Source organism: Dufourea novaeangliae, unplaced genomic scaffold, assembly GCF_001272555.1.
Source record: "Dufourea novaeangliae isolate 0120121106 unplaced genomic scaffold, ASM127255v1 scaffold81, whole genome shotgun sequence".
NCBI classification, from domain to species: Eukaryota; Metazoa; Arthropoda; class Insecta; order Hymenoptera; family Halictidae; genus Dufourea; species Dufourea novaeangliae.
This window is the reverse complement of record NW_015373973.1, coordinates 1,150,619-1,173,573: the sequence shown is the minus strand read 5'-3', so window position 1 is coordinate 1,173,573 and position 22,955 is coordinate 1,150,619. Positions and strand designations below refer to the sequence as shown.

The 22,955-nt window shown below is 46.3% G+C and overlaps 1 protein-coding gene across 1 annotated transcript in view; it reads right to left on the bottom strand.

Moving 5' to 3' along the window:
• The window catches only part of LOC107186935, a 275,736-nt gene that overhangs the window by 122,482 nt on the left and 130,299 nt on the right, over window positions 1–22,955 (bottom strand). Inside the window, exon 3 of the mRNA XM_015574908.1 lies at window positions 9,063–9,220. Coding sequence (XP_015430394.1) covers window positions 9,063–9,150 — 88 coding nt within the window. The 5' untranslated portion in view covers window positions 9,151–9,220. The remainder of the gene's footprint in view (window positions 1–9,062; window positions 9,221–22,955) is intronic.

Sequence of the window (22,955 nt, the reverse complement as noted above, 5' to 3'; positions counted from 1 at the left end):
TTAATGTCAAGCGATACCATTATGCCATTACAGTTTTATTGTATAGTAACTAACGAAACTAATATGATCCGACTAAATATGATCCGTCAATAGTCCTGTTTCTCCGGCTAGTAAACTCCACAAACAGGTTTACCGCAGTGAATCCGTGAAAGGATTACCTAATTACTTAGCGACTGCAATACCTGAATGAGAAGCAGGTCAGAAACGCGCGTCAAAGTCTTCGTCCGGCAAACAACACGGGCGAGAGAGAGAAAATCCTCCGAAACCATAGAAAACGAACACAAAATACACAGCGCGTAAACCCCGAGGAAAAAGCAAGCGCCGTAGCCAGGGCCACGGAGACCAGCTAGCCGCGAGGTTGTAGAAAAAACCAAACCAGCCGAGAGCAACGTCGAAGCAATAAAATTCTCATTTACCCGGCCACGTTCACCATCACCGTGTCACGTTCGCCTTTCCGTTTCTATCCGGGCTCACAATTTACGAACAACGCGCTGTAGTCACAGTGGTCACCCTCTCTTTCACCCTCCTCGACCCCGCTCGCGCAGGAGTTGCTGCGTTTCTGTACGAGGTCGCGTTTCCACCGACTCCCTCGGTGTATATGCGGGGTAGTTTGTCACAGTCAAGTGCTCGCTAAGTATGCGCGCCCATTTGTCTCCGATCTTCTATTCTGGCACGGCCGTCATTCTACGCTCGCCGCAAACGGAATTAAATGTTTCTGCGTTGCGCCATCCCTCCCTGTCTCTGTTACATACTCGACCCTCACCTCCCCCTCTCGGTTTCCTCTTCTGTTTCCTCGACCCAGTACACAGGGGAGGGTGCGTAACGTTTCGTATCGCGATAACTGGTGCCGTGAAAAGTTTACGGACAGAGGAGGACATCGTTTTTCTCCCCTGCCGTTGGTGGTGGTCGGTTGGTCTTCCGCGTGAGTTTCGCGGAATTTTTGATGGCTCGTTCTCTCTGTTATTCATACGAAGTCTCGTTCGGACCACGGGCCAGGGGACAGATGGATTTGTCAGCGGAAACTTTTCCACTTTATATCGCGCGGCAAAATGGCGTCTCCCTACGATTTCGTGCGACGCGACTCCCGGACAAGGAACCCCCGTGGAATATTTATCTGGAAACCAGTTGTTCTTTACTCCAACCGCCCTAGGGGGTGGAGGAAAGGAAAGACCTCGCGAAACGAAAAAGGTCGGAAACAATTTCGTGGAAATTTACGAGCGGATATATAAGCCTGGTTAAAAAAAAAAAGATGGAGCAAACATACGGAGCTTTAATTACTCGGTGACATTTTGGCGAGTATAAAGAGATTTGCGATTCCCGTCGGGACAAAAAGCGGATTCCTTTTATCCGATATCCATTAATGAATCGGTTGGGAATTTAGATAAGGGAACACTTTTACTATTTACGCGCGGAAAAAAGGAAATTCGCTTAATCGATTTTTTTTTAGCACTTAACCGGCGTTTCGGAACATCTAATTTTCATATTACCTTCCGATATGTAGATACATATACGATAACTCACGAAGAACGGAATTTAATTTCCGATTATTCTGTACGATTCATTATGATATTTGGAACTGTCACGTGCAGGCGATGATACGTTGATTTATTTTTTGAACCGTGTCCCAATAACGATGAATTTTCTTTACACGTAAATGGCTGAAAGATCCCCGTGACGACAAATTTTGATGAAGAAAATTTATTCGACGGAATACACGGCTGCCTCTCGTTATCTTTCACTCGTAACTACCCTTCCAGTGTAACCTGAATGGATGTACAGACATGCCGGGTAAAAGCTGGATCTCGAAATGCACTAGCTTTTAAGGAATTAAATCTGCTCGACCCGTTTAGACGCATGATGCCAGACGCGGTATTATTTTTCCACGCGCGAAATAGTAATTTCATTCATCCACGCGAATTTTGTAAGCATACGCTACCGGTAAGTAATTCGTAACGCATCCTTCCTACGTATTATTGTTCGTGTATTTTATCTACTCTTACGAAACGTCCATCCGTGTATTTGAATTATTAATTGTTCGAAAACGACATTTCATCCGCTAAAAAATAGAAAGGAAATACGATCGTCTTGCCTCGAAGGCTCGAAATTTTGCACGGATGCCCTCCTGCTTTCCTTATCGGTCGCGAACTCGCGCGTAACTCCCGTATCTGGGGACTTCAATTCGGCGAGTTTTATCTGACGGCCACTTGTACGGGGAGCGCGAAAAGTTGCTGGAAGAAGAGCCGACGAGATATGGAGACAAGAAGTCGAGAGATACAGAAAAAGGCTAACAGGTAGAGAACGCACGCTTCGAGAAAAGTCGCGAGAGTTCTTCTACGTTTCTTCTTCGTTCTTTTGTCGTATCCTTTTTTAGAGCGGGAACAAAATATCAATAAATTCCCGATAGAGTGGCCCTCGAACGATCGATTTTCTCTCCTTCTAAAATACCAAATATTATCGAAAAGAAACATAAGAGATTACTCTACTGGTTGAGTTTTACAAACTAGAAAATTATAATAACATTGCAAGAGTAAGTGGTCATTTCCTTCGGTCCGGCAAGATAGACGCAAGAGCACACCTGGGGCAGCCTGTTGCCTTCGGAAAACTGATTAACGCGATCTTGTTAACGGGACCCGTCGTCTCAACGTCGCGAATCGAGATCAAAGCGTGGGACAAACGACGGAGTGAAATGCGTCGCGACGGACAACCGGCGTGTTTTACTTAATTACGAGTCCTCTCGGAAACGAGCCAGATGGCGCCTCTTTTCTCCTTTTTCCCAAACCGCTCGTCCCGCGACAGTTCGCGATAATGGTTTCTCGCTTTATTAGGTGTGTAAACGACCGTGGTAATTGCGTATCCTGGCTCGGTTACAAGCTAGCAATTTAAACGGTCCTGGATCACAAAGGGTCACGCGTAAAATCAAACGGATACACGGCGAGAACAATACTTTCGTGGACTTTGTCGAGATTAGAAATACGAAATCGAGATTTCGACGGTTGGTCATTTATCCACGGCAGAGACGGAACATATGTCATATATTCACCTACTCAACGTAGATATGTAATTATATTTCTCGTTTCCATTTAACGGCACACCTGGCAGGTCAAGCACTACACGCGTCAATTTTCGTACATACACGATTCGAGACACAAGCACAAAAATTTCACGTCACCGAGGCTCGATAAAAAAATACTGTCGGTACTTCGTGCGTTAACGACGCGACAGGAACGAGAGCAGAAGAGCAACTAAGCAACTCGTGAGCGAAGTACTTCGGTTCAGGTCAAAGCAACGAGAAAGGTATTTCCCATTGTTACGGTACGAAAGGTGGGGGGTGTAAAAAGAACTGTATACAATCGTTACACAAGCGACCGTCCTATGGTAGACTTTACTACCGACCACTTTGGAACGCGCAGTTGAGCAAAATCCCGACGTTAGTTTTCACGTGTCCAGTTCAAGAGAACCGAATGTATTTATTTTTTGGTCGCTGTCTCGTTTAGAAATTTTCCAAACGTTTTCCCGTCTCGTGATTAATCCGTCCGAGAATGAATTCGGGTTATCGATCGATTAAAAACTGTGTAATGCATTTTAAAACCAAGTTCAAATCTAGTGAATATAGTGCTTCTGAAGGTAAGTGTGTCTTGTCGAATTTTCCATAGTTAACTTTTTCCTTTTACCGTGCGTCTTTAGTTGTCTCTTATTGTGTGTGTCTCTAGTACTCGTCTCTAGCATTAAAGTAACTAAACATAATAGATAATCGTGTCTTCTTAAATATACCGTGTTCCGATCATCACATTGTAAACTTAGTCATTTAGATGTCCTAACAAGCATTGCCAAACTTTGACTACTCAATCTAATTACACCTGCCGTATTGTAAGAATGACCCAGTATTCGTGGCGTCGAGAACACTCGTCGAATTCTCATGAAATCCAGTGGGTACGTCGACTCGATATTCCGAACCGCGGTTTATTATCCCGTAACCCTGTTTCTCCGTAATTGCATTAATTACGCTGCATAACGCAGGATTTACGATGCACAAACGGTATCGGACTCTTTATCAGTATCGACGGAAATACAGTGGAGACTTATTATCGTTTAGCACGTGCCACTCGGTAACGCGTAAGTGGAACCGATCTCTGTTTTCCACTGTAGTTCCGGTTGCCTACCATCTTTTGTTTCCGCTTCTCGATCAGGTTCGAGAGGGCTCTGGTGTATCGGGTGAACACGATCGAGAACGGAGTCGATGGATCGACGAAACCGCCCCGTCAGCTGTTTCCAAGCAACCGGGCTGAATTTAAACGGGGACGCTGATTAGTCTCCGAGGGAGGCCACGCTGTTAAGAGGGAGGATAGCTTTACGAGCAACACACCGTCCACGGAAATTGAGGATGTTGCTTTGTTCGCGCCTTTGTACGATCTTATCGTGAAACAATACACAAGGTGTTTCAGACGTAGGGGGAACGCCCTGGGGGAAAATTATTTTACGCGTTTTGAGGATGAAAAATTCTATGCAGTTGTAGTCGGGTTATAACGTGCGACGTTAGTACGAAATGAAAGGTGTCCAATTTCTATCGGGTGACGGGTGACAAGAGAATACTGTGGTAAAGTAGTTGTAAGAGTGACCAGCGACTGTAGGATTTTATACTATAATGAAGTTCGAGGCACGAACTGCTCCGCTGTTCATATTTCGTCTCATACTACGATCAAATAGACGATAATGAATAAAGTTCGCGTCTAAAGTTTAAATTGCAATATAGTTAAATGACGGAGATGTGATTAAATTGAGCGACGATATAAGCTGGTAACAATATGCTCGGTCCATTCGAAGGAAAATCGTTTCTGTACTTTGTTTGGCGCTATGTTATTTTAATTTATCTTATCAATGGATAGATGTTTATTATTATTATTTCCAGACGTATTTGAATACCCTTTCATCCGAATAGGAGAGAACACGAGAACGGTAACAAAAAATAATTGGTTGCAACGCATCAATGGACTCGAGGCTGTTTAACAGATTGTTATCTAGTCTCGAACAGAATCCCCAACGGATATGCAATATCGGTGTATAAAAAGGCTGACGCGAACAGCCTTTGCAACGGCTGAAGGACCCTCGTCGAAAAATAAAAATAATAATTTGAGCGTGAATATCACCGGAAACGCAACATTTATTATCGCGTACCACACACGACAATTACCGATCTCTCACCCCGTGCAATTTAACTGGCATTAAATCCTCGAAAACGCTGGAACAAACGTTCGGTGGCCGCTGAAATCACCGCCGGATGGGAATTTCGTATTTTCCAGCGTCATCCCATCGATTTGGCAAAAAAAAAAACACAAAAAAAAATATGAAAAACACCCAGCGGTCGTTTCTCGGTCATGCTTGCGAGGGTTGATTTTTCCCGGTGTATGTGTATCGTGGCTGCTGGCGGGGGAGTTCGTCGACCCTCCTTCTTAATTAGGCGGTCCAACTGTCCGAGGCTTCGTCCCTGACTTCGGGGTCTTGTTCTCGTCGCATCGGCGCCTTAACGAACGTCGCGTGTTCTTTTTCAAACAGCGGGGCTACGTGACCGCCTTTGTTGGCCCGGGCCGGCGTTTTCACATGCGAACGAGCGTAAAACGTGCTCTCCACGGTCCCAGCCCGCCGACCCAATTTGGACGACATGGACGGAGACGAAACGGGGTAGTTAAAACGAGAACCTTTCGACCACGTTCAGCGCAACGATATGGTATTCTAATGGCGACGAGGTTGAAATGTTAATGTTTAACGCCGCTTATTGTAACGGTTTCTGGACTACATCCCTCACGGTCGTAATTAAGGGTACGTAATTTGTTTCTTGCCTGTATTGCGTACTGTCGTGTATGGATCATAATCATCTTCATTTTAATTGTTCATTTTCTGTTGCTTGTGTTTACGACTAATGGTAACTATATTCGCGTAATACGGATGGAATTATTCTTCTTCTTCCTCTTCCTCTTCTTGTAATCATTATTATTAACCACTTCTAGCTCCATTTATTTTTACCTTTGGAAAATATTACGCGACATTTCTATGTATTTCGATAATGTATTACAGCCCCACTGTTGTGCTTAATTATATAAAGAGGAAAGAGTATTAAAAAGCGCGGTCCGACACGACTTACTTTATGATTAGCCCTGACTAATAAAAGATACAATCTGAAAAGATTCGAGGGGATAAGAAGTCGACTAAAGGGTGTTCGGTAGACGTAATGGTATCCTTGATAACCTTGAACGAAAAGTATTTTTCTCACCGAATATAACTCACGTTGAAAATAGTTATTAGAGCCACGCCTACGGCGAGAAAACTGGGACACTTTCCGTGGACGGATAATTAAACGTGGAAGTTACGAGGAACAAGGATATTCCCGGTGATAATGGAAATTTTCATGCGGCGATGACACCACGGAAACGGATTAACTTCGTCGTCCGTGGCCAAGGCGTTGAAGAGGAGGCGCGCGAGGACCATAGATTTCAGCCACCCAAACAAAGTAAGCTCGCGTCCCACGTTGGACAAAAGGAGGACGTCGAGCGTAGGAGAAAGAGACTCGAAGAGAGACAGAGAGCAAAAGATGAAAAGGGTACGGACCGAGTGGCATAAAGAGCAACGAAACATCCGGAAGCGTGCTAAAGATAACTGGGACAGCTTGTTTATGCCCTGTAAATTCGTCGAGGTCGAGATCCACTCGGTGGCACTCGCAGACACGGAGCCAAACAAACGCGGTGCGGTCGAATTTGCTCTCGCATTAACGGGAGCGGAGCACCGCTCTTTATGAACCCGTCGACTGAAAGGGGGCGCGTGTCGTCACGGAGGGCACGCGAGTTCACCATTAAAATTCGATCAGATAATATTGTTTGCCCCACGATTAAGTCGATTGTTTCGCCCCCTCCCACAAACTTCTTTGTCCGTGCGGTCACTCTATTCTTGACGCGTGGAACGATGAGAAACAGGCACGTAAATTTCGGGCTAATCGACGAGCTCTCCCCCCCTCCCCGTAACAGAAAACACTCGCTGCCGCGTATGATCCACAACTCTCTCCCGGTTAACCCTAATTTCGAAAGAGGGTCGCGGGTCGAGGTCTCGTCCTGGCGTGGATCCTTCGCGCCTCGGTGAAATTCCGTTCGCGCCGAGCTCCGTATCTGGGTCAATGGGCGGCTGGAAGCCCGCTATCTCGGAGTTTAAAGGGTTACGATAGTGGCGTCGTTTTCGGCCCCTTCCAACGAGGGACTCGCGCGCGTGAAAATAAAATCTCGAGAGCCGCCCCTGCTGCTCTCCTTCGCCCGTAGACGAGGCGAACCGGTAATCCGGCCGCGGCACGAATCGCCGTTCGTGCAATTGAAACAAGTGCCGTTGACATTTTCAAATGGAAGGAAATTGTAATCTTTCCGGTACCAAAGGCTTGTCGCTGCAAGATTGTTCCCTTTACTTTTTTCCACGTGTCTTCGATTCGTTGATACGAAAATCTCGATCGTTCATGCTGTCAGTCGGATGTGTGGAATCGATTACGGATTTTCATTTAAATCACATTGTACGACGAATTTTCTTTTTTAGTGGAAGCTAATACAGTAGGAACTGTGATAGGATACTGTAAACTTTGTGAAATCGATCGTTAATCAGAATCAATTGTCAGTCATTTGTGAAAAGAAATGACAAAGGAAGAAAAGGAAATGGAAAACAATGAGGTTTGAATCGAAAGGTAGGTCGTGGGGAGTTTCTCGCTCGCGAGCACGCCGGGTGTCTGTGCCGCGACTCCGAAATGCGGCTGTGCTTCGCGCGTAAATAGTTTTCCAGAAACGTATACAGCGGAAGTTCACCGTTGACGTGACACCAGCGCGAGAGTTCCTCTTTCCACTCCTAACAACTATTTGCTTTTCAGGTGACCTTAATCTAGGAAATGGCCACTAAGGGGTGTTCTCCGCGCGAATGCAAGCAAAGCGAAACACAGACAAACGGCCCGGGAGATAGAGGAACTGGCGGAGAGGCGAAATCGAGGCGAGAAAAGGGAACTAGAAGGGGTAAAATAGAAACTTGTCGGAATTCTGTCGCGCTGCGTCGTTTCTGTATCGAATGAACCAAATAAGATCCTGTAGATTTTCAGGCTGTCACCGACTTTTCATCGTTTAGAAGAACATTTTCCGTCCTTTTTTCTCGATGTCCATGACACACGGTTGTCTCGTGAATCGGTTGTAAGATTTTAGATAATTTATGCAATTCTATGTGGTGGTAAGTTTAGGCGATTAGTAATTTATATTAGAACGTCATTATCTATGTCATCGCATGAACGACCCGAATGCCCGGTAATTTTATACAGATGCTTAAATCTTAGAGACATGAAATTATAAAATAAACATAGTAACGCCCGATTTTTGGCCCGCGTAGCTCAAGCGTCTGCCTAGGAAGCAGATTTGTGACAACGGCACATCAACGTGTTAACTTTGTACAAAAACACTGAATTACAGGCTGAGACAATATTAGGATGCTTTAAACCGAAACGCTCGATTCAACTCGTAACTGTAACAAGAAAAAAGAAGTTGACTCCAGACTAGTCACGAATCGTTCGCGGGGAACAGAGCATTCCTGTCGCGAAACGTAAACTTCGCCGGGCAAATATTTATGTCGAGAGAGCCGTGCAGCGTTGTCGCGTATACTTCACGCAACAGGGAGTCGGGAGAGTCGTTATTCCCGGAACTTGGCCCGGAGGGTCGTCCTTTCGAGTTACATAATTTAAAAACAGAACGAATTGGGTCGTCATCCAACAGGTCCCGCGATCCTCCGTCGGTCGACGTTCAACGACACCGGAACAGCTAAACGACGGGATATTTGAGCGGCTACAACGTCGAGGCGCCTAGGCGGTGCGGGAATAACCCGGGCCGCGGGGAAAAGTCGGTCAACGACTTAACCAGATTTGCCCCGGGAAAACTTTGAGAAAATTGACGAAGGAGGGGGGGGGGTAGGGGGGGACGTCGTAGCCAGGTATCTCTCCCACGGCCTGCGATGGGTCGTCGTTGTCACCTCTCAGGACAAAACATCTTCCGAAGATGGTTTCTTACCTCCTTGTCGGGAGCTGAAGGCACCGGTGCTTCCAGCGATGATTAGAAGCAGCAGCGGGCTTAATAAAGCTCTCGAGGAAGGCAGCATCTTTCCTGTACTCCTACCGGCGCCTGCGCGTCACAGGATCCTTTAACCGGCTTCCCTCATCACCGCCCCTCTGCAAAGAAAAAGGATGAATGATAACGAGCGGTTCGAGAGGAACACGCCTCTCGCGATTTTTCCAGCGAACGCCGTTCTCGTTTCAGAGACGGCGACTGACCAGGTGTTAACGAGCGTTATCCGCACAGTTATGAGACTAATAAAAAATGTTAGTTAGAAAGGCTAAGGCTTTCCGAGTAGAACTAAAAGTAGAACCGATAAAAGTTCACTTCGGAGCTAAAGGCGTATCAAGCTCCTGTAAAATCAGGGACACGTTAAGGTGTTATCCTAATTGTTATAATATTGTAACTGTAAACAAAATTTTTTCTTATCGTTGTAACTTCAAAAAAATTATGCAAATTATCGCAATGACGTTTCAAATAAACCAAATAAATACTTGGAATGCACTCTTTCGGAATTCGGTCGGAAACGCGCGTGAAACACTTAAACATTCCATTCGACAAGATAGATTGACGCGAGAATTCAGCGAACGTAGCGAATCTCTCTCGTTCTAAAGCGAAAGAAAATGGCTACAAAGGGTATAAATTTTTCCTTGGCGAACAAAGGTCTGGAAACTGATCTTTCCCCGGCTGCAATTAACCCGACGGAATTGGAGTCGTTCTTCGGAGAATGCTGGAACGCTAACAACGGCCTCGGGAACACCTCGTCATTTTCATTCTAACGAGGGCGAGTTATCGAAACAAATTTCGGTACATTATGAGCCGGGCAAGAGCAAAGCGAAGGTTAACCCTTTGTTCCGTACGTCTATTGCAATTATCTCGGCTGCAAGGCGATTACCCGTGTAATTCTTTTTCAGCTGGCAATATCCTACAGACCGAGCCACGTATTTCCTTTTGCCTTTCCCGCCGATCCGCCGAGGTTAATGAGCCCGGAACATTTCATCCAACGTCCATTAAGGCGTCAAAATTTGTTGCCCTCTCTTCCCGCCGGGCCAGAGAGAAGGAATAGAACGTTCCGCTTTTACCAGCGCGTTACGATAAAACTCGACGATCATCGTGACTAACCTCAATAATTGTTCTTCGTCCAGGATGCAAAATCGTGTCGAGTTGGTCTGATAATCTGTTGACCGTTCTATATTTTTGCAACATCCTCGGGTCTGGAGAGACAACTATGAAAGAGAGACTGCGTATCAAAGACACTTTATGTTGCGGTTGAGGCAAATCGTCAGATCACTAAATTACTTCAGCCTTGCCCATGGTGGACTTTGTCAGACTTCGATGAGATTTTCGCGGATATCAAGAAGCAAGATGTAGAAAGATCCCTTGACCAGCTGTAAGCTGTAACGCTGTTCGACACAATAAAACGAAGCGTAAATCTTGTAAGATCCATTTACATAAAGAAAAGTGTTTCACCGAATATGTACTACATATCTAAAAAAAAGTCGTCAAATTAGATTTTTTAAACACATTTGTGAATTGTGACAAAATCGTTAAATCTGTTAACGAATAATCGTTGAATAAACAGATTGCGTTATGGATATAGAGCTTTGCCAAAGAAAGAACGAGAATCGTGAAAGAAAGCGCTTTCGAAGTTTCTCGGTGAACCGAATCGATAGAACTGATTAACTTTAAGACCGTTTCAAATTCCTTCGAACGATCGGAACGAATCGTAACGGCGCGATAAAGTCGCGCATTAATTAAATGATAATTAACCCGATATTCATTGGCCGTTTATTATATTTCAACGACTGATAATTGCCTCGGCAATTTCTCCGGGCGTTATTGTCGCACGAATGAAAATGTAATAAAATTCCGTTTCGATTAACGACCGCAATCGTTTGTTTCGCGTAATAAACGTCGGCCCCATAAATTATATCGTGCCACCGCTGAAATTTCAATGGCAAATAATTTTCCCTAGGCCGGAATCGCGTGCCCCGGGAATCTAACTCGGAATTCGACGTGAACTTTTTTCGCGAGACGGCTTTCGATGAGTTCGTGACACCCTCGATCATGAATCGGAGTTGGGTATTTTTAACCCATCATTAAGGATCATTAAGCTCGAGCGACAGGAAGAGACGTCAATTGCGACCCTCGAAACCAATTGTCCCTGTCGACGATGTTAAAACTAACATACGGACGTTAACATGGCGGCCAAGAAAACAAAACAGAATTATCCATTTACGGTTAGAGTGGTTTATCATCTTCGTAGCATACAACTGTTGGCTGAAGAGTAAGAACTACGTCTGCACCACCGATTATAAGCTACATGGAAAATCGAATCTACATTTCGAAAAGCTGCTTCCTTCGGTCGAAGTACAGATAATAACAACTGCATCGCCGTCTTGTCGCGTCGTACTGTGTCTTGCTTAAAGCTAGTACTTTAACGCTAAACGGCTTCGCAAACTTCTTAACTCGAATCTTGTCGAAGATTTACTCCAACAACTGCAAACACAGTTGTCAACTACGAGTACGGTGCCTATGGAGTAGAAAGCGTTGCACAGATTCTCTCGTCAAGCTTAGCTGAATTAGACATGCTAATGGTCATTGATATTGCTGGAAACTTCGTTTGAAGTTATAAATTCATGTGACTGAATTCATGCTTCGACATCATTCATTATCTAATCGCTGAAATTATTTATCATTCCGATGGTTTTGACGTTCATCGATTCTAAAAAGCACTATCTCTGGCTCGTGGCGTCCATCAGAATTCATGAGACACGGGACAACCACAACCACCGTAGAGGAACCGACGGAGCGCAAGGTCCATCAACGGTCACGACAGATCAAGCGCCTCCACTCCCGGCGTTTGCCCGAACTTATTTATTTTTCCGCGGCTGAACGTGGCCCGGGAAGCGTTGCCGAGACACTATGGAAAGAAGAAAGGAGAAAAGAGACGCCGGGTTGGCCCCGAGGGCGCGTTGGGTTTCCATTATGCTAAACCGCAAATGGAGTCCTGCGATCGAGTGTCTCTCCGCGCCACCCCCGGAGGCGCACAAAGCCGCTGGAATAAGGCTCCTAAGGTGTAATGTTACCGAGAAATTAAATTCTCTCGTTCTCTGCGACCACCTTCGCCTCTGTCCCACCCCATCATCCGATTCTGGCCTGTCTTGCGTTCCCAGTCGCTACAGGACGTTCCACGAAACACGTAGAATACTCGTCGAGTAAAAATCTTCAAAATCGTACTTTTCTAGGATCACTTCGATTTTACAAGTATTTTGCTGGATACAACGTTGGAAATGTGGGTTCTACTCTGTCCTACAACGAGATATATCAGGGATAAGTAAGTCCAATGATCAGACAAGTCTGCAATTTCCTCGATCAGTGACTATCGTCAGGATTTACGGTTCAATTTTCTACTCTTTTTTTACGGTTTGCTCAATTAACCCTCGGAGCCATAATGGTTCCATTTGAAACCATACAGTCTGCAATTCGTTCTCTGAGCCAAAAATCCACTTGAAAGGGTTAAACTTTGTCGATTGGAATCTATTGACGAGCGGCCGACTTCAATAGCGAGCAATCGTTCGAAAGCATACCATTTCAAGCCTTGATTCCATTTCGACCTCGGACCTAACGTAGGTAACAGACACAGTCACCAGTCTTCTTGAACACCCTCTACTCGTTCTCTATTCCCAGCGGCAAACGAACCCGCGAAACCGTGTCTCCGGCGTGCGCCGCTATCTGCGCACGTACCTACACGCGAACAAAAGAATTCGCCTGACACTCGAGCTTTTTGCCGTAGAGCACGTCCCCGACGATGATTTTCTCGCGAACCGGTCTCCAGGATCGTCACGGTGAATTACGGTGAAGAGCTCCCGGTGAATTTTGATCGCGAGCCCCGTTTCTCGAGCTTCTACCACCTCTCGGCTTGATCTCGCGTCGGATGGAGGTGATTTCGCGCACGAAATCGGCCGATCGACAAAGCGCAACCGACCTTCTTTTCCTTCCTGCTGTGAGTGACACACACGCGTCTTGCCTCGGAGCAACGACAAACGGCTCACAGGTGACTGTTGTTATATCGCGAATCATCGATCGACTTGCTTCGGTATTTTGCACCCTCACAGGCTGAATTAACTTTGTGCCAGAGGGTATTAGAAATAACCGAAGTAAACTGGTTAACTAAAGTTAATAACAAGAGATATATATAAACACAGGTAACTGGTATAATAAGAAGTAGCGACGGCCCTTTCTAATTGGCTGAAATTCTTGGGAATGTGGAGGTGGTAACGTTGGCATGGGATACTATTCTTGAGGGTGCGCTATTCTCAGGATAAGATACTATTCCGAGGAATCTTAGGTGTCTCGCCCATCTCTGCTCTGTTTCGTGTCCGTCGAGATTGGATATCAGAGTTCGAAAGAGTTTCGGGTCAGCCAGGCAGCAATTTCAGGTAAACCAAGCCACATATTTACCAGGATTTCTAGACGTCAGATTTTTTTTGCAGCTGATCTCTATCCCCCCCCCCCCGAACTTTTCCACGGAACAAATGCCGTCCGGAAATGTTCGGTTCGAGCCATGATAGACACGAGGCGTCGCGATACCATCGGTTCGATCGAGGCACGGTGGAATTCGAAACTTGACGGTGCTACGACGTCGAGTGATACTTGGAGCGTTTCGAGTTTCCTGGAAACTTTCTCGAGTATAAATATTGAATCTCTATCAGGAATCCAAGGAAGTTCCACGCCCGGTTAATTTTCAAGCTGCTTTGACACCGTCGCGTCGGCTAACTGTTAAATGAACGTTACAGAAAAAGAGGAGCATGGGGGCATTCCCCGTTAGTTTGCTCGTGTCAACGGTGAACGAATGAAATAATTTCACGCGTATAAAGAACATTCGAGTTTTATAACGTCATTTTTAACGGATCAATTTTCGTTGGTGGCAGTGTCGTACTTTATTCATCCACGTGACACTATCTCAATTGTAGAACTACGACGACCCGGAAAATTCCTTATTCACAGGTCGAAGAGAGTAACATTTCGTGAATTAACATCGAACCGAGGAGCTTTAGCCGAGGTCTCAATTAAAATATTATTCCCGGGAGAGGGATTAAAGACGGTGCTCGTGGGGGATTTGAACAAAGAAAATCCTCGAATAACACTCGAGATTCGGCGAGTTCGAAGCACGACGGCACCGCGCTGGACTCATTACCATCCATCGTATTTCAAGGCTTTTTTCCACGACGTTTCACGCGCGCGCGCGGTGAACGAACGGCAAAAATTAAGGTACGGCCTTTCATCGCGATACTGCGAACGCAGCAAGAACGAGATTAGGGCCGACGTGGTGGCTCAGGGGTGTACCTCTTGTCTTTCGAATTAACGTGAAACTCATCTCGCTTGTATCTGCCGGAAAAGAGAGGCACGATCCGGCCGCAGGGAGAAAGTACGAATCGTTGCTCCAAATAGAAATCTGCCCGAAGCATAGGAACCTTCGAAGGTTTCTGTTTTTCTGTTATGGGGGGAGTTCAATGTCGAGATTAATCGAATACACAAATTTCAATCCAGAGGGATGAGAGCTCTGAAAGCTGGATGCGATGTCAGCGAACGACTGATACGTAAAGAGAGTAACATTTAATAGAAGAATGAAAGGACTTTTATTAAAAAAAACTTACTGTATCATATTTGTAGGAAATAAACTTGAATTTTTTAAAAAATTTTGGTGGTCTATAAGATTAACAAAATTTATTTGGCTATAAAATGCAAGTGACATTTAGCATGAGATAATCCTAAGGTAAAATATTGAATCTAAAACTGAGTATGTACCTTAATTCTGCCAGATGAGAGTTTTTAAAAAAATTCCCAGATCCAAGCACATAGACATACGTATCAACTTCATATTTGATTTACAAGGAAGGAAATCTCGCGCGGTAACAGGTGCGACTAACATCGCAAACGCAACTCACTTTCAGATCCATCCGTGCCCAAACGAGCGCGTCGAAGCCGCGCAACGAAAAAATGTATGCGCAGGGAATTTATTTCAAAGAATCCATCGGCGCAGCGGAATGCCGTGTCGCTGCAATTTAAAGAGAAAACCCGGACGTGGCCGACGGGAGAAGAATGAGAAAGGGCGAGACCGTCGAACAATGTAGCTCAATTTCCGAAAAAATAATCTCGCTATGCGAGTTACGAGTACGCGTCTTTTTGCAGGTGGCCAAGTATTTATCAACCGGGATCGTCGACCTGAAACTCCGCGTGTTCTTGTTGCTGCCTACAGAGGAACGACAAAAAAAGAAGAGAAAAAGAGAGAGAGAAAGGAAAGCACGCCGTTGAGGATAACAGAAGCGTTCGCGAAGGAAGAACAACGAAGGTGAGGAAAGCTTGGCTCGCAAACAATGGAATTCTACTCGGTAAAAAATTTTTACCGTGTCGCTGCTCGGTGATCCCGTCAAATTACACTCGCCGGCCCACCTCGTTCCGTACCCGTGTTCCCATCGTATCTCGTAATATCGCGGAACCTGGAGGAGGGCCGAAGGCGTAAGGGGGGAATCGAGGTGAGACGACAAGACACGGTGGCTCGGTAAATCGTTTTCGAATGGAAAGGAGAACTTGTTACACGGGGGATGGAAGTAGTCGGGAATGGAAGAGGTTGGTCCGCGGCAGGATGCTACGGGTCGCAGAAGTGAAATGTAACAGTCTGCGACCAGCCAGGAAATAGCGAGGGGAAGCGGCGCGTACACGTAAAAAAATCGGATGTTACGAATGCCGAAAGGAATCAGGGGTAGGACGGAAGAATGGAGCGTCGGAGACGCAGATGATAAGAAGCGTCGATGGATGCGATGAGAAATGAACTGCAAGGAGAGCAGACTGTAATTTGTGAAGAGGAAGGAATAGACTCCATTGGTCGGTGTGTAGAATTGCGATCGGAGACATGGATATGGAGGAATAAGAGAACGAAAAGAGCAAATGTTTCTGGGTATAACTCAACGTAGTGATATTGAACGAAGATCATTGGTTCAAGAGCTGTAATGTTAGACGTGCACTAAACCGAAATATACCGACACCTGAAAGTGTCCATGTCTATTTTCTCTTTAGTTATAGATTTTATATTCGGTAAGAATGTGACTCGGTCGATATTTATGGAAGCTTGTGAATTAAGTAATACGGTTCAAGATCAAAATTGAGGTCTTCGTGTTACAAGATATTTACGTAACCCATCGATTCTTGTTCACTCAAATGAAGTCCATCTAGATCTACATATTTTTGATACTGTCATATTGTTCACAAAGCGACGAAAGGTTAAAGTTTCCAACGTCCACAGATGCCGATTTTTCCATGGAGGAGAACGACGGTCGAGAAGCGTTACGCGAGAAGTCGAAGGCGAGAAGCTGAAAAGAGGCAAGAAAGAGCGGTCTGGAAGAGGAATTCATGGCCGACGAACAATGCGGCTACGCTGCGGGGGAGAGAAAATTTCCGCGGGCTCGCGGCGAGGAACACACGTCGATGGGACTTCTTTTGTCCCGTCTGGCAGACGTACCGAGCTTCGAGATCGGCCATTTGCCAAACGAGATCGAAGATTTGCGCCGCCGTGCCGCGCCGGTTATTATCGTCGACGCGTACAGATGACGGCGAAAGAAAAAAGACAACGCCGAGTGGAAAGACGGAGGCGCCAGCGGTTTATTCGGGGGCGTACAACGACCGATCTTTTTGGTCATCGAAGGCCGAAAAAACATCGGAGACGAAGACGAATACCGGACGATCGGACGATACCGGGGCAAAGTTCCACGTCGAAACCTGACCAACGACCAGAGCCACGTTGGATCTCGACGCCGTCCATCTCGGGCTCGAGGAAATCGAAAATCGTAGCAGATTTAATTAGTCCCCAGGATAGAATTTCGATTCGCGGGGATAGACGAGCTCCAAGTGCCGTGGAGTCGAAATCGACGAAGATTTGGCATTCCCGAGAGGCGCAAATCGAATTTCCATGGAGACGCGGGCCTGGAAAAGCGTTCCCTTCGTTGCAGCCTCCGCTATCTGCCGCCAATTATCGCGTCTCTCATACTCGGTCGCAATTAACATCCCTCTTTGTTGTCTTTCCCAAAATTACCGGAATTCGAGCACGAGAACGAGGACTGAGGGGGATGGAGAGCCGCGACAGAGGAACGACCGAGCAAATTCACGACAATTTGCCACACGCATCGAGAGTCAAGCTCCCTTCAACGCTTTCCGCGATTCCCGCATCCCCCTTAAGATTCCTGGAATTGAATCGACGCGGTAACCGGTGTAACGCCAACAATATCATCCCCTCGCCTCATCCCACCCCCGTCCCAGCCTATTCTATCCCTGTTCTCCTTCTCCTCTTAGTCGTCGTATTCGTCCTTCTCTTCGTCCTCCTCGTCCTCGTCGTCGTCGTGACTTATACAATTCCGTGTGCCGCGTGGAGCCAATTACAACGTAAGAAACGTTAACTTAGTTTGTCAAGCAGTTAACACAAGGGAACTCCTTCCAGGAACGCGGAAGGGTGCGTGTGCGTCGATAGCGCCACCGCCCGCCAGCCGAACAGATAACTACTTCCAGCTTCGGGCAACCCTGTTCTTTCCCCCTGCCCTTACACCTACATCGATGTGTGTACACTACCTTCCAGAAGTATCTACTTCTCGTCCTGCCGACATTTTTCTTTCTTTAATTTATTCAACCGCTCGAAATATCCAATTACGCGACGCGAAAGCACCACTCGATGCTTCCGCTACGTGTGGATCGACAACGGATTCGAGACACTCTCGAGAACTTGCAAAATCAGCCCCGCGCAAGTATTCATGCGTCGAATTTTTAGCTCGCTCTCGAGCCCGCACTCGTTCCCCCCGCTCGTTTCAACTAGACGGTACTCGAAGGTCATTAGCTTCCACCCGAATCGAGGCTCGAGGGGGCAGTCTCCCGATCGTTTTGCTCTATTAAAAAAATAATAAGCGAGTCGGAGACTTGATTAACGGGGCTCGAGCCGTGACGGAGGCACTAAAAACCGAAAATCTGTTGGAAAGCACAGTATTTTCTTCTTATGAACTCGTGAGCTCGGGGACTGCCCTCGACGAATTTATAGCGAGATGATTACCAGGCGGCGGCACCCTTTTCTTATAACGAAATAGCGGCCGACAGGGAGTAAAAATGGACGGAGGTAAATGAGAGTAAATGGGAAAATACAGCGGGTAAGAAAAGTATTTGCATAGTCTGCTTTTCGTTAATAGTCTTTGCGTTTCTCACCATTATGCTATAGAAAAATATTCATAATTCTTGCTCCATTCCAGGCCTGTTTACGAGAAATATTTCTCGCACACTCGCTAGCGATATCTGTCCCATGCTTCCTAGGACAGAGGCGTTGCAGTGCCCGTGACGACAGGGGACAGAGTTGTTCCATTCGATTTATCCTGACACGGTTTAACCGTGTATCCGATAACGAATGCTCGATAATTTTTGCAAGCAAACTAAAAAGTCTTATTCCCCGGGAAATTCGGAGACACGTTGTTCTCATAATAAATAGTAGCATTTCTGCATCTTGTTCGTCGTTGCTGATATACATATGTATATCCACCAAAGGGAAACGCACAATTCTCGAGGTAGGCAGACATCATTCTGGCTTGCAGTATACGCGCGTGCACGCATGTCCCACACGAGCACGCCGATCCACGTAGCTGCGCGTTCGTCGAGTCCTCGGAGTGCCACGGCAGCCTGAAATTCCAGGACCGACTGTTCAGGTTCCGACAGTTCGGCGCGAAACCAACCCCCGCGGCACGCGTGTCTCGGATGTTTAGTGCGTGCGTGTACCTCGGCTGCTAGGAATTCGGCTGCGTGCAACGAGAAAGAGAGGCTCCCGATTATTGTTCGTCGAGTCGGTCTGCTCATTCGAATCGAGTAATCGTGTCTAGGAATCGCGTTGTAGACATCTATTACACCCGACGCACCCTTTAACGCTTCACGGTACAGGGATGAAATCACTGTTTCTGCACTAAACTTTCCTTCACGACAGGTTCTCTTGTCGACTTAAACGATGGTCAATGTCATTGGACGATGTCACGAAAAATAGGTTTAGTAGCGAATGGAGTTTCATCGTGAAACAATCGGTTTGGAGATGGCACCGATTGATTCAGATTTCAAGTGCTATCGTGTTTTTCGCATCGAATAATTTCACAGCATTCCAAAGTACGATGGACCGTGAAAAATGTTTAGCATTTCCTCGTTCGAACGCACCTTTTTATTGGAGACGTTAATTAAAGGCGAGACGAGCTCCGAGCATCGAATATTTCTGCGCTCGTTGGCCCATTAACGTCGATGGACTCGTTGTATCCGTCGAAAAATTTACCAACGGCCGAGCAATTAACATATTCCGATGCGCTTATAAATTTCTCATTATTTCGGCATTACCATTCGAACACCGAGGAGGCTGCCCAACGACAATATCGTCGAATAAAACGCAGATTCAAAGGGAGACGGGCGTGTCGGGAACAATATGCGTTAATGATAATGTAGCGTATTGTTAATGATATAATATAGCAGTCGGGAAATGTATCTGCAGATCCGGCGTCTCGTTAACCAGCTGGCGACGCGCCATAAAACTGCCGTAAACTGAAAGCTGCGGAAATGAAGGATGTGGATTGGAGGAGGGCTAGCCTGGATCCTTGATGAAGCGGGGGTAGATCGATTTGCAGCTTGCTCACGTGACACGGCTAGAGCTCGATTTTTAATTAGTGCCGTCGGTTGATTTTGTCGAGATTCTCGTCGCCGAGGAGGCTATTGTTGCGGCACTCTTTTTACTGTGAAATCGTTGTACAAAAGAGTAAGTACTTTTAGTCCCGAAACATCGAGACGGATACCGAGAGGAAATTTCAACAAATGGTTTGCCATCGTTAACACCTTCAAGACCGAAGACATTTATTTACGTTCTAATAAGTCATGATAGCATGTGATAAATTTCTCCTAATTCTTTGTTCACGCAGAACTTATGGTGAAACATTGTTGCAAACGATGCCGATACGGCGAAATAATCCTCAAGATGTAACGAACAATTAAAGTCATTTGTCCTTTCAGTGATCAAGGTCAACGAAAGATCAGGGGAGGGTGGTACGCTTCGTTTGTAGACGTATTTTCGTTCCGTTACTCTTCGTAAACGCCGGACGTTCCGGTTGTTCGTATCATAATACCTGGATCACAGGGACTGTGGCAATCGGCGGAGGGCAATTTGCAAAATCCTGGAAGAGGATTCGAGAATCGGGTGCGCGTCGGGTTCCAAGGAGCGAACGGAGCGAACGGAGCGAAGGCAATTCCGCGCGGCAGCCAATTACGTCCCAAGGAATTGCGTTTCGCCGCGAGTTACGAGGTCTCGGAGGTATATCGAAGGGATCGGGCGGGGGGAGGAGAGGGTCTTGGTTACAAACTTATTCGAGTTATAACAGTTGCAAGCCACCTTGGGCATCGTAGCGGGACTTATACTGTTCCTGGAGGAACGCGGAGGGCCTATACCGTGACACGGGGGTGCCCTAAAGTGAGCAGGGACTGCGAAACACCGAGGAAACTGCTACGAGTTACCTCCACTCCCCTAGCCCCAAACCGCCACCCCCTGCCCCTCGCGTCGCTTCTGTCTCGGTGTCGTGTTATGAGAGCATACCTCCGACGTATCACCTTTTGAGCACGCACCTGCGCTAACTCGTGAATCTGCTTTCAATTAGCTACGCGGAAGGATACGGATTACGCAGCTACGGAGAGCGGTAATGTCCTTGTGCCTTCTAATGAATTGCCGCCTGTTCGCGTACTGTAGTCATTTCCCTCTGTTTTACGCGTCTCTGGAGTTCGATATACCCACTGGAATGATTAACGAGTTTAGAGAGTAATTTCTTGACTGGAAACACTTGGAACGCACGCGGATGACTGGGGGGGGGGGGGGGGGGGGGGGGGGCGCCACAAACGTTTCTGAAATGATTTTATACATTCTTTGATTGTATAAATAACATGTTCCTCAACATTTTATAGTTTCCGTTTTCTCTAGTATACTTTTTGTACCAATTATATTTTTTATATCAAAAAATTCTGTTGTATCAAATAATAGTATCATCCCCTGTATACATAACAGAATGAAATGGAAGCCGCCAGAAAAAATAAAATAAAATTTAATTACTGTTTTTGTGCGCCGAGGGCAACGAACTAGATTGTTATTCGAAACGCGTGATGAAATACAATGCCGTTTCCGAGGAGTCTGCATTTTTTGGACCCGTTTTTACGCTGCCTTCGGATTATAATGCCAGGAACATACAAAATAACAAGAAAGGAATGCTGGAAACGCGATATTCTCGTGGAGTGGGGATAGAAAACGAATAATCCGCTTACATTTTCCGATCGTGTCTACTTACTGTATTCTAGAGGCTACTTAATTAGTCTTGCCCGTAGTTCCTCCAGTCCAGTCGATTATAAAGACAGTACAACCGTTGCCTTGAACATTTCAGGCACGCCACCTTCAGGCGCAACCAGTCGGTTGAATTAATTCGATATCAATATAACCAAGCAGCGCTTCGACAAAGAATGTTACTTGAGAGAGTAACAAAGGATAATTCGGAAAAGAAATCGAAGTAATTACATTAATGTTCGGAGAAAGGGTATCCGCTACACACGATCCACGAAAAGGTATAATATAGGTGTACAAGTACTTTCCTATCGATGCATTTACATTCATAACCCGTGAGAACTCGTAGACGGTGGGATGGGAAAGAGACAGAAAACGGAGAATAGGGAGATAGAGAGAATGAGAGAAGGGGTAGTCGCAGAGCTAACAAGTCGAAGTAGCGAGGGTTGGTCAGGGGTTGGCGGCGACGGTGGCAATGGTGGAAGGAGATGAACGAAGTCGTGCTAAGCAACTTAGATTAGTTGAATCGACTGGCCTCTGCTGGCGAACCGCCAGGCCAAATTGTCAAGAGAATTGCTCTCCAGTCTTGCCGCTACACCGCACCGCCATTCCTCACCATCGTTCCCTTCCCCTCCTTTTTCACCGATGTGCTCTCTCGAGCGCGGTAAAACAAAATGAAGAACCATAGACGCCTGTCGCCCGCGCAGATTCCGCAGAAACTCGACCGACAACGGCGGTCCGCTCGTTATTCTTTCGACGAACGCGACGTTTCCATTGCTATTCATATTTCCACCAACAAATCGTACGAAGGAGTAACATTCTGCATGAGACCGTACGCGATTAAAATGACCCATCGACATCTAATTAACTCAAAATTAATCACGAGTCCAAAATGAAATGCGTACGGGATAAACAATCGAAAGGAAGAACGAATGCGATTTGAGACAATAACTGAATCTACAAGCGGATAAAGGTAATTTAGCAGTGAAACCGATCCAATGTTCTCGCGAGCCGATCGCTCGAACAATGTAACACGTCAGGGGCAATCAAAATGGTCCCGAACGTGCAACGGTGTCCTGGGTTCGGTGGTAAAAATGATTGCTCGAGGACACTTCAAGTTGGCCGAGAGTACGTGTTACTGCACGTCGGGGGCGGTTTTATCTGGATCCTTTATTTCCTGCGCAGCCGATCGAACCTGTATGGGTCCTGGCACGCGGTTTCGTTTTATTGGATTCCGTGCAAGGGCGGCGGCGCCGTTTTTCCAGGTTGCCGGCCGATGGAGAAGCAGTCGCGTCCTCATCTATCATCCGTCTGTACCGGCACCGAAGTCATTTAACAAACGTCTCCTTCAGATTCCATATTGCGGTCTACGCGTTGCGGCTGCTTTCCTCCTTTTCGAACGATTCGATCCCTAGCCCCCCCCCCCTCTCTCTCTCTCTCTCTCTTTATCCCACTACTCTTGACGTGTCTAACTCGCGGAA